The sequence below is a fragment of the Maylandia zebra genome, linkage group LG19 (genome assembly GCF_041146795.1).
Source record: "Maylandia zebra isolate NMK-2024a linkage group LG19, Mzebra_GT3a, whole genome shotgun sequence".
Lineage (NCBI taxonomy): Eukaryota > Metazoa > Chordata > Actinopteri > Cichliformes > Cichlidae > Maylandia > Maylandia zebra.
Window position 1 is genome coordinate 30,607,268 of NC_135185.1, and position 11,264 is coordinate 30,618,531.

At 40.0% G+C, this 11,264-nt stretch overlaps 3 protein-coding genes across 6 annotated transcripts in view; 2 read left to right on the forward strand and 1 right to left on the reverse strand.

Moving 5' to 3' along the window:
* Positions 1-4,432, forward strand: part of LOC101487978 (KATNB1-like protein 1) — a 44,864-nt gene extending 40,432 nt beyond the window's left edge. For 3 of the 4 annotated variants that reach the window (XM_004540764.2, XM_076877326.1, XM_076877327.1), the window contains exons 2-10: positions 110-222; positions 331-368; positions 450-735; positions 822-937; positions 1,026-1,076; positions 1,157-1,246; positions 1,339-1,443; positions 1,540-1,633; positions 1,726-4,432. In XM_004540764.2, coding sequence (XP_004540821.2) covers positions 110-222; positions 331-368; positions 450-735; positions 822-937; positions 1,026-1,076; positions 1,157-1,246; positions 1,339-1,443; positions 1,540-1,633; positions 1,726-1,767 — 935 coding nt within the window. In that variant the 3' untranslated portion in view covers positions 1,768-4,432. The remainder of the gene's footprint in view (positions 1-109; positions 223-330; positions 369-449; positions 736-821; positions 938-1,025; positions 1,077-1,156; positions 1,247-1,338; positions 1,444-1,539; positions 1,634-1,725) is intronic. The other variant, XM_076877325.1, reaches the window with a different exon arrangement.
* Positions 4,433-4,646: 214 nt separating this feature from the next.
* Positions 4,647-7,149, forward strand: LOC112436534 (fibrinogen-like protein 1-like protein). Its single transcript, XM_074560026.2, has 2 exons — positions 4,647-4,791; positions 6,360-7,149. The coding sequence occupies exons 1-2, from the start codon at positions 4,647-4,649 to the stop codon at positions 7,052-7,054; spliced, it is 840 nt and encodes a 279-aa protein (XP_074416127.2). The 3' UTR covers positions 7,055-7,149.
* A 1-nt stretch (position 7,150) lies between these two features.
* Positions 7,151-9,969, reverse strand: chrm5a (cholinergic receptor, muscarinic 5a). Its single transcript, XM_024802015.2, has one exon. It carries the CDS (start codon positions 9,967-9,969, stop codon positions 8,392-8,394), a length of 1,578 nt encoding a protein of 525 aa, XP_024657783.1. The 3' UTR covers positions 7,151-8,391.
* Between the last annotated feature and the right edge of the window lie 1,295 nt (positions 9,970-11,264).

Here is an 11,264-nt window from a genome sequence, read left to right on the forward strand (position 1 = left end):
GTTGATCTTAGATGATTTTCAGGCAAAGGCTCTAAGGTTCAGTGAGGTATGTATGTATTTTGTCGTGTTTATAAATTTGTTAACTCATTCATATATCCTTTCTTTTTAGATATAATGGACCCCAACACTGAAGATGCAGAGAGCCAAAATGTTGAGGATCGCTTGCATCATGATGCAGCACAGTACAAAGTGAGCTATCCTAAAGGGAGAAACACAAAACAGGTGAGCTGGGTTGGTCATTATGTTGCACAAATCTATTTCTGGTTCCTGGTGCTTTTTATGCCTCTAGCTGTGTTTGTGCATCGCCATGTTTTGTCTTTTTAAATTCAGGCGGATGATGCTGCAAATGAAGAGTGCAACAAAAAGAGGTATTTCCTGCCTGTTTTGCATTTTTTTTACAGCCATTTGTTTTTGATTAAAAGCTATATTTGGAATTTTACCCCATCCAGATACCCGGTTAGCCGCTCTGGGAACAACCCAGGCAGAGTGAAGCGGGTAGTGTCATGTAAAAGGAAGACTCATCATCTGACTGTGGCTCGAAGAAAGCAGCTTGGGTCTGGGAGAACTTGTGATGCTCCAAACAAGGAAAATGAAACAAAAGTCTTGCAGGGCACACAGCAGGATATTTTCAGTATGGACCCCTGGGATTTCCCATTTCATGTCAATAATATCAATAACAACCAAGGAACTGATAGAACTGGTTGTGAAGAGGCTGACTACTGTGTACTGACTGAGGTCAGTAAGACGTTTGCATTGTTTTATGAATTACTTTTCTTGCAAACACGCAGCTGAAACTACTTAAAGCTGACTATGTTTTCCAGCTCACGAGGGATCACAACACGCTGACTGACGTGCTTTTTGGAAGAAATCTAAGACTCAAAGTGGCTTTAACGTTGTGGCAGAGAAATGTTGGAGAGCTGCTGACATACTTTCTGAGGTGTGCGCCGTGCGGCTGCTTTCAAACATGCGCCAATGCTTGTTTGCTAGTATTTCCAAAGTTTGATTACATCATATTTTTTGTACAGTATCCAAGATACTGGTGTGTTTGTTGACTTTCTCCCGCTCATAAGCAAATGGTGAGCACTGAGTTTTGCAAATATCCTAGTAACACTGAGATTATAGTGTTACTACAATAATTTTTATATTTTCCCTGCAGCATTGATGAGGATTCTTCAAAGATAACCATCGGCTGTTGTGTCGACCTCTTTCCTTTAGTTGGCAAAGTCCTCAGCAGTCCATATGAAGAGTGAGTAATCCTGCTGAATAAAACACTTTACACATGTACAATAACATTGTGTTTAGCAGCAGGATAATTATTTTTTGTATTTTCTTTTATAGGCATCTTACTGTTGGCCTAAAGTGGGTAAATTCAGTTTTAAAAAACTGGTGGGAGGATCTAAAAGATAGTGGCTTCAGTGGCTCAACAAACTCTCTGCTGGATGAGTAAGTTTAATATATTTATTTTTAATTAAAAAAAAAAAAAGCACAATCTTTTGACATTAATTTGCCAGAGTTGTATGATTTATTCCTTTGTTGCAGAAACTTTCAAGTTTTTAATCAGCAGTTATGGGAATTGTGGCAGCAGGAACCCGTTTTGAAGTCTGTTCCAGGACCTGCAGGAGACATGGCAAAGGTAAACATGCAGAATTTAACACTGTTAGTTATATGTGTATATATGTGTGTGTTTATGTTTTTGCATTTTATGTACATCTTTTTGCCCCTTAGGTCATCGATTCCTTCCTGTCTAAACTCACATGTCAGCAGTGAAGATCCTGAACGCATCGTTCTCCGTTAACAGTTCAATTCAATTTTATTCGCCTCAGGGCGCATGAACAGTCTCCTTAGTTTTGAAAGTGTTATTCATAGTAGCTGCTGACGTTTGCACTGACTGGCTCTTAGTGTGGGCTGGATGTATTTGCAGAGCAGCTTAAGCAACTAAAGAATTGAGCAATGTCTACAACAGCAATGGTGTGACAAGGCCGATAATTTCTCTCTTAAGTAGCAAAGTAGTATTTTGTAAATAATTATCCACTTATTTTCACAACGCAGATATTGTGATGACTGTAAGATTTTTGTCCTTTTAACTGCTTCATTAATGATTAACACTTTTTTGTCATTTGTGATTGATATTATAATGATATGTTACAAAAACACTAAAAAGGGATGCCACTAATATTTCTGTTTTATGGCTGCAAAAACAACAATTGCATCTTCCGTAAAACTGTATATGACTGTCTTTACCTTAAGTTGAACTAGGGGAGACCGGGGATAGTTGTAACATTTTTGACATTTCTGTCTGTAAATTGGAGCTCTTTTAAGGTAGTGGATTCAAAATGTAATGCAAAGTATTTACATGTCTCTGCTATTAAATAGTGCAGCTATTTTCTCTGCAGCACAATTACCCATTGCATGGTATGGCCTCAAACACAAAGAGTGAAATGTTACAATTAACCCCATAGTCTGGGTTAGTTGTAACATATCCTGGGGTGAAATGTAACACAATGAAATAAGGGTACTAACAAAACATTAACATGTAATCTTTGTTTATTCAACACATGAATGCACTTAGAGCCATTTATGTAGCTGTGTGTGTGTGTGACAGAATGCAGAAATCTAACTTTTGAACATATTCCAACCCCCCAAAAAAGACAAATTATGGAATTTTCTGCAACTGAATATTTCATTAATTTTGGTTGGTCTTCCTTGCGTTTGGCCTCATTGGCTCAGTGGGCATTATAACCTACAACTCTTGCACCAATTTTGAACATAACAATGAAGCTGAAAAAATGTAGTTGTTCACCAGCATCACAATTCCATTACTTTTTATCATGGCTTACCTTGGTGTGGTTTGCAAAGTGCTTCAGAAAGATGAGGAAATCTGTTTCTTGCACCCATCCTGATTTATTTCCACTACCAGTACTTCCTACTGGTCCATCTCTGACACAGTGTGAGAATGTGTATGTGTGGGAACACAAACAGTGGAGGAATTGTGTTGCCAATGGCATTAACCGCATATACAAATGCGACCAGTGAAGCTCTCTCTGCTGATGTCGTTGCCCCAACTTGTTTAATATAAGTTAAAGTAATAGTGTGGTAACATCTGCATTATTGTTACAACTGACCCAGACTCCTATAGCCATGAACTAGCTTACATTACAGCCAACGGCTAAAACATTAGCACTAAAGACCTACACAGAATATATCCCCATAGACATACAAATAACATAATTTAAGTTTGATGAGTTTAACTGCAAAGCAGATAATGCTATTAGAAATTGAAATAAAGTAGAAAAACTTACTTTTTGGCATACAAATTACTTTTTTTCGTGTTAAATTGTTTGTGTTTGACAAAATGTGCTGATTTTTCACATGTGATAGCACAACTGAGTTGGGCATGCACAGGATGAGTCACATCATTTGAAACTTAGCCCTGATTGGAGAAATTGGAAGTGTTACAACTGACCCACGTTACAACTATCCCCGGTCTCCCCTACTCTTGAACTAAACTGTCAGATTACAAGCAACACTCTTTGAAAAAGGTCAACTAACACTAAAGAACCAGATGTTTCTGGCTCTTTAGTGTTTATGCTTCTGAAATGGGTAAAATTTGAAGGCAAAAACAATCAGCAGAATTCACATGGGGAGGAAAGACTGATGGATGTTACATGACATAAAGAAATAAAAGAGATCAGAATTTAAAAAGAGGTCATTTAATCAATTCTATGTGTAAAATGCAATGAACATGCTTCAGTTCTGTGCAGCGTGCTAACTCAAAAATGAAACCGTACTCTGTGTACTACTCTAATACTTCTGGATATATACAAGTCCTATGGGGCAGTTTTTTTTTCTCATACATATCCCAGTGTCCAACAAATAACAAGGGTCTAAACTACTAATGATACAGGAGGTTACAGAATCACCAACGTTAAGTACTGTAGCAGAACACAACGCTTGTTAGATATAAATCAAGATAATAGGCTTGTGTTGAAGCAGAGGGCAAACACCAGTTGAGATCAGGGGCTTTCACACTCCAATTAACTCACAAAAACACTCAATAGGAGGAGGAGTGAAATGAGCAAAGGCTGAACCTTTAGAGTTCAGTCTCAGCTGGACTTTAAACCTCATTCACAGTTGAAGTGATTTAAGTAAGGCAGAGATATGTGTTTAAATGTGGGTTTTATCTCACTTTGCACAGATAAGTCGAGGACTGGTGTCTATCATTTTAAGGTGAACCTGAGGATAAAGTCCAACTCTAGCTAGGCACGGGCACTGCAATTCAGTCTCTCAATCCGAACTCAGCTGTCGGCCATTGTGTTTGTGTTTCTGCTGCTTGTCATTCGATCAGAGGAGACAAATACAGAGTGGGAGACGGTTCTGGTACAGACAACACATTTCTACACTGTGTTTCAGGACACAGGTGGCTCTACTTAATGTAAGCGCTTTGATTTTATATTTCTTCAGCACAGTTTTGTATTAGGAGGTGGCCGGGGAGAGGGAGGTCTGGGGTTGTCTGCTTAGGCTGCTGCCCCTGAGACCCGGCCTGGATACGCGGAGGAAAATAGATGGATGGATAGAGTTTTGTATTTGTTACATCAGCTCATATCACTAAAAAAATGCTGTTGGTTTGATCACAGAAAAAGTAAAGGATGAAGTATTTGAGATGCCTGTCGCCAGCAGTGGTTTTGCTGCTGCTTAGTGTGACTGGACTTGACATGGAGCATCTCCAGGCTGAAAACCTAAATCTCCTTTCACCAGATGAGCATAAATTGGTCCTGAACCGTGGAATGAGAGGTATTTATTTATGCAGGCTTTCACTTCCTGTTTGACTTTTCTTTCCTGTCTGTTTCAGTTGTGGATTTGGACAAAAGCTGAACATGATTTGGGAGAATTTTCAAAACACTAGTCTGGAAAATCATTTGATTTTTTTTAAACGCTGAATACATTCATATCTGTGATTATCTGTGAAGATTACTCTTGTGGATGTGAGTTTAATTCCAACCTCTAGATCCAAATCGCTTATTGACTCACTGATGATAAGCATTAGGTCCTCTGAGGTTATTTGTGCATTGTTAAAAGGCAATCTATTAGAAAACTTTTAGAAAAGCAATGTTTTATTGTGCTTACCTGGGAAACATTGAGAAATTATTTTGTACAGAAACATATTTTTTGAATGTGATCAGACAGACGGTCCTTTCACATTCAGAAATGTTGGACAGAATTGTTACCCTGTCCATGTAAAGCAGATCAGCAGACTTTATTCCAAGAGTGTGATTTGTAAGTAAAGGCCTCTCTCACATTGGTTAATATCAATGTTCTTAAGAAAATTATCAGGAGAACAGTGAACAAGAGCAGTGTGCATTGCAAGTGCTGCAAGCAGAAAGCCACGGCTCTCTCAAAGCAACATTTCTGCCTGTCTACAGCTTTCTGTTCACGTAAGGTTGTTGGTAATATTAGAAAGATTATCTTTGAAGAAAAGAAACATGACATCATAAAAATGTTTTCCAAGGCACAATTGAAGGAGTAGGATGGTTTGGACATGTTGTAGTCCATCTGGGCCATGTGTAAATTTATTTAAAGCTATTTATTGCTGCACAACAGCTGCACAATAAACCAGATTCCAAAAGTAGAAGATCTGATATTTTGTCCCTCAAATAAATAAAATGATCATTTTCATAAAGTACTGGATTTTTTATAGACTTTTAGCACTTGTGTTTAAATCTAATCATGCCTTGGGTGGAAAGTAATACAAGGTAAGCAAATTTTCAGACATCACTACAATTCCTGACCTGCATTGTTTGTACCAGACCGCAACTATTCACTGAACACCTGAGGGGTCCTTAAATTAGACATAACCAAATTGTGCATGGATTGGGTTTAAAGAAGTTGTTTGGCAATTTGAAAAACAGTTGGGGGGCGGTTCTGTTTCTCTAAGCTAGACGCTAATGTTAGCAAGCTAGTTAGCTTGGTGTAAAAACTGGGAAAAGCAAACAAAGCTTCTGCGTCTCCTTTTGAAGACTTCAAAACGAATGTGCAGCTGAAAAGCTCACCTACTAGCAGCTTGTAATTTGTTTAAGTTATTTAAATTTCACATTTCAATCACGATAATATTACAGAATTTAGAAAGCTACTCCACTGAGTCGAGGATCAGTACATAAACTTTGTGAAATAACTGTCATTTTCACACGTTAAACCTTTTTGTACTAAATGAAGACAAAACAAATATGTGGTAATTATCAAAAAAGCTGGTAATGGAGTAATAGACTCGATGTGTGATGTATATGATAAACCTGCCTAATTCTTAGCTATAAAGTAATTCTGATTGCCCTGATTGATATGACTGATGTTTAATTGCTCAACAGTGCTGCCCAGAGACTGCTATGAAATGCTGATGGCCTCTTCAGGCCGGGCCAGAGACGGAGTGTACCTGATCCAACCAGGGGACTCCCCCATTGTGGCCTACTGTGCCATGCAGGAGGGAGGCTGGACCGTGGTGCAGCACATTACTGTGAATAGCAGTGTGAATTTTGATTGCACTTGGGCTGAATATAAGAAAGGCTTTGGTTTTATCACTGGAGATCATTGGCTTGGGAATGACTACCTTCATCAGCTTACCCGTGGGCCTGCACGCTATAAACTAGGAATAAAACTTGTGGACCAAGATGCTGTCACAAAGATGGGAGAGTATGATCCATTCCTGGTGGAGGATGAAGCATCAGCTTATAGACTGAGACTGGGGTTGTTTGAGGGAACGACCGTAGACGCTCTGACGCTGGATACAGAGAACTATCTCCATGACAACCAGAAATTCACCACTAAAGACAGAGACAATGATAACTACTTCCAGAACTGTGCCAAACTGGAGTTTCAAGGGGTGCCGGGAGGAGGCTGGTGGTACGACGCCTGCGCCGGCGCCAATCTGAATCGCAGAAATGTCATCTACTGGCAAAAAGACTGCAACAAGGAGCGGCTGTGCAAGTATGCATGGATGATGGTGAGACCTTCTGACACAGTGAAACTGATTCAGAGTGGAGACTGCAAGAAGGATGAGCTATAAGGACGTCATTCCCAGGATTTGTGCCAGATTTGAGTTTTTGTCATTAAACACAACAATGGGTGATATCAGGGATTTTCTTGTAGTGACTACTGGACCTTCTATTGACCACATTTTATTCAAAAATGCATGGACATGATCACAAAATACTGAAAAGAAACAAAAACGCATCACAAACTTGAAATACAGTAAAAAGTCGCAGTACAGATTTAGCTCTAGCTTTGTTTCCATCACACACCAAGTCAGTATACTTGAAGCAAAGCATGTTTTTTAGTTTTGTTTTTTTCTTTCTGAAAATTGCAAGTGCAGACTCCTGGTTTATCACAGTTACCAAGAAGTGTTTCATGGCATTATAGCTTATGACAGATAATAAAAAAAAAATAGCCTGTGCAAGGCATCTTCCATTCAGTGGGTACACAAAGGAGCAGCGCACCAACATATTTTCCACAGTACATTACAAGTTTGCCAGAAATACAGTGATATTGATTTAGCCACAGTAAAACATACTGTAGTTCAATGCTTAATGAAAACGAAAATATCCTGAGAATAAAATGTAATAAAGAGAATTCATAAACAGTGTGAGCTGTTAAATCCTCCACAAAACTTCCAATGTAAACACTGACATTATTAACAAGTTAGTTATTCCCAATCGGTAAACTCAAGTGATCCATTAATGCCTTTTACGCATGATTCCTATAACCGTATTTTGCACTGGGATTTCGCACGACATGAAAATCATAGCAAGTGATGACAAAACAATGAAGCTGACTCTCTACACATTTATTCATTGGACAAATTACAGTGGCACACATTAAAAGGCTTTCATGAACATCAAGTAAGTGTCTTGACTTAACGAGCAAGAGTCCGACATCACGATGAAGCATATTAGCCCTTTTAAATAAAAACAACGACAGCCATTTGGAAATACACCTCATCAGTACAAGCACAATACTTTAAGAATTAAAGAGCTCTGTGTGTCTTGTGACATTTTGGGTATGAGTGCATCAGCTTGACTTTTTAGACTGGAGCAACTTCACGATGGTCTCCATATATCAAAGTGTGCTGCTGTGTAAATCAATGGCGTAAATGTGCTTCAACTTGGAGAAAAATACTGGTTTGTTTTGTATATTTTTGACCCTACATACAGTGTACAAAATATATAATATTCTTCCAGCAGCAATTACCATACACTATAGCAAACCTACTGATTAATGAGCAGCACTATAAGATGTACTAGGCTCTGGATATCTTTTGATATCACCTAATACGTATGCACAAGTTCATAAAGCCAAAGTTATTGGTGCAAACATGTGATTTACAGCCACTGTCTCACAACTTCTTCATGTCATTTTAGAGCTGACCACAGGGTTTTGTCCATACCAGTATAGTTTCTCTTCAATCCTTTTCTTTTTCCACTGGCAGAGTAAGAGCATGCGGAAGGTCTTTTGGAAGGTCTTGTTGCAAAGGGCGTAGCACATGGGATTGACGGTGCTGTTGACGTAGCACAGCCAGTAGCCCAGGTGCCAGAGGGAGACGGGGATGCATTGAGAGCAGAAGGTAGAAATCAGCACCATGATGTTATAAGGAGTCCATGTTAAGATGAAGGCCAGCAGGATGGCGCTGAGAGTTTGAGCTGCCTTTCTTTCCTTGATCAGCACCATCCTTTTTCTCTTGGTGATCTGGCTCTTCAGCGTTGTGTCTATGGGCTTGGACATGGTGGAGGTGGACGGAACGCTCATGGACTCGGCCGAGGAGAATGTTGGCGACGTGATTTTCGTGTCTCCGTTTCTGCTTTGGTGCTCCGTGTGACTTTCCTTGGTCACTGGTTTAAACTTGTAGGACACACACTTGCTGCTCTTCTGGGAGTTGCTTTTGGGTGGCGTCTGAAAGAAACTCTCTTCATCGTAGCTGCTGAGCTGCTCGCTCTCGCTGCATACTCCACTCTTGGTGGCTTTGCAAGCCTGGTTCCCAAAAGAGGTCTGGAAGCCTCCTGGAGACACTGGCCTGTCCTCGTCCTCAGAGGAGGCGTAGCTGTTAAAGGTGGTCAGCTGACCAGCTTTGGACCACTCATCGCTGGTGGTGGCCGCTGATTTGACCGCGTTGCTCCTGGTGGAGGAGGACCACGAGGCCTGGTTCCTGTCTTGTGATGCTGAACTTAGTTTACAGCTAAAACAAGATCTGATGATGGTTTTCTGAGGCTGAGCCACCCCAGACTCTGTAGAACAGTTAATCCCTTGAAGCTCTGCAAGATCTTTGGTCCTCTTTTCTGTCTCCTTGTAGATTCTGCAGTAGAGGATTGTCATGACAGATACAGGGACGTAAAAGGCTGCAATAGCTGTCCCAAAAGTAATTACAGGCTCAGAGAAAAACTGGATTTGGCATTGCCTCTCGGGTACAGTCCTCTTTCCAACAAAGTACTGCCAGCAGAGAATAGGCGGGGCCCACAGAACAAGTGACACTAGCCACGCTAAACCTATCATGATCCCAGCTCGTTTAGGAGTCCGTTTGGCCCTGTAAGTTAGAGGCCTGGTGATGGAGAAATATCTGTCAAAACTGATCACCAGCAGGTTCATGACTGAGGCATTGCTAGCTACGTAGTCCAATGCCAACCACAAGTCACAGGCGAGGTTTCCCAAGGCCCAGTAACCCATCAGTATGTAAGAGGTGTATAGATTCATGGAGAAAACACCTATGATGAGATCTGCAGCTGCCAGACTCAGCAGGTAGTAATTGTTCACTGTCTTCAGCTGGCTGTTGACTTTAAAGGAGACCATTACTAGAACATTCCCCACAATGGTAATGAGGCTGACTATAGCCGAGACAGTTGCAATGGTGATCACCTCCCAGAGACTGTGGGTGACCAGGTGGATATCCATCGTGCTGGTATTTACTGTGGAGTTCATGTTTTCTCCTTCCATGGCCTTCTCCTGGTTATTGGCATCCAAGTATCGCAGGAGTCTTTAATACCAGGTTTGTCATTTCCACTAAGCCCTCCTGAAAAAAAGAAGAAAAGAAGCATTACTCTGTATGTCTGCCACTAGATGGCAGCAGTTCAGTGCACATGAACTAGTCAAACCTGGACTTAAATTCATGTTGGGGTGTTAATACTGAGGCTGATATGTTTGTGTCTGTGACAAAATGCAAAAAAGGACAAATGATTTTATCTTGTGTTAAAACTGAAATTCTGAAACAGACAAGTGATGATGGGGATTGTAGTTTTGTTATTCATTCAGCCATTGCAATTTTAGAGAGTGAATATTTTAGTAATCATCCTTCTCTGACAGATATTCACTGCATTTTGAGATTCTTGTTGAGAAACGAATTGTTCGCTCACATACAAATATGTTCTATTTGTAATAACAAGTTTCTTTTACATGTGTAAATAAAACAGTATTTTAAATATCCCTACTCGAAGCGCCTAATATATTTGCTTAAGTAAATAAGTACATTTATTTATAAAGCAATATCAATTTATATCCAACAGAATGGAGCAGACCTATCAAGTGATGATCTATTATTTTTGTGTACTTACTATGTTACACGTTTGCTGCTTGTGATTGGCCCGAGCCTACAAACAATTGTCAGATGCTTGGAAAGGTTGTTGGCGCTACTAGTCACATGCATTGTGTGTAGTCGACATGATTGTCAATTTAACATGTTTTTGGAGGGAGCGTTAATCTGCTGGAAGATGTTTAATTTATACATATATTATATATCATTTCACAGATCCAGTATAGGTAGTAATTGCCTGCATACACTTGAGACTTGCTGTCAGCTTATTTGCATGTATCAGTCTGTTGTCATTTTTAGGATGGACCGCATTTAATTAGCAAGTAGGCAAACCTGATGTTTGATCATTAGCTTGGTTTCTCCTGCTAATGCATTTTCTTGGATGTAGGGGGGAAAGTAGCATATGAATGCAGGGACAGTAAGTGACCACTACAGCTATTAATTCACAACTGATCACAGTGAAAAATCGCACATGCACATGGAAGCTCACAACATACAGGGTTCCTCCCTCTCAGGTTAGACCAGGTGAAAATGTTCTTCTGTGCTGGAAACTACAGTTAATAGCGAGTGTGAGGCTATCCACCCAAAGCCCGTAGGAAATGGCTATGGCTTGATGCCTCGTCTATCATGGAGTACAAACACATCTGTGCGGTCTTGCACTGACTTTGATCAGTTTGAAATCTACTGAAGCAAGATTAAATCC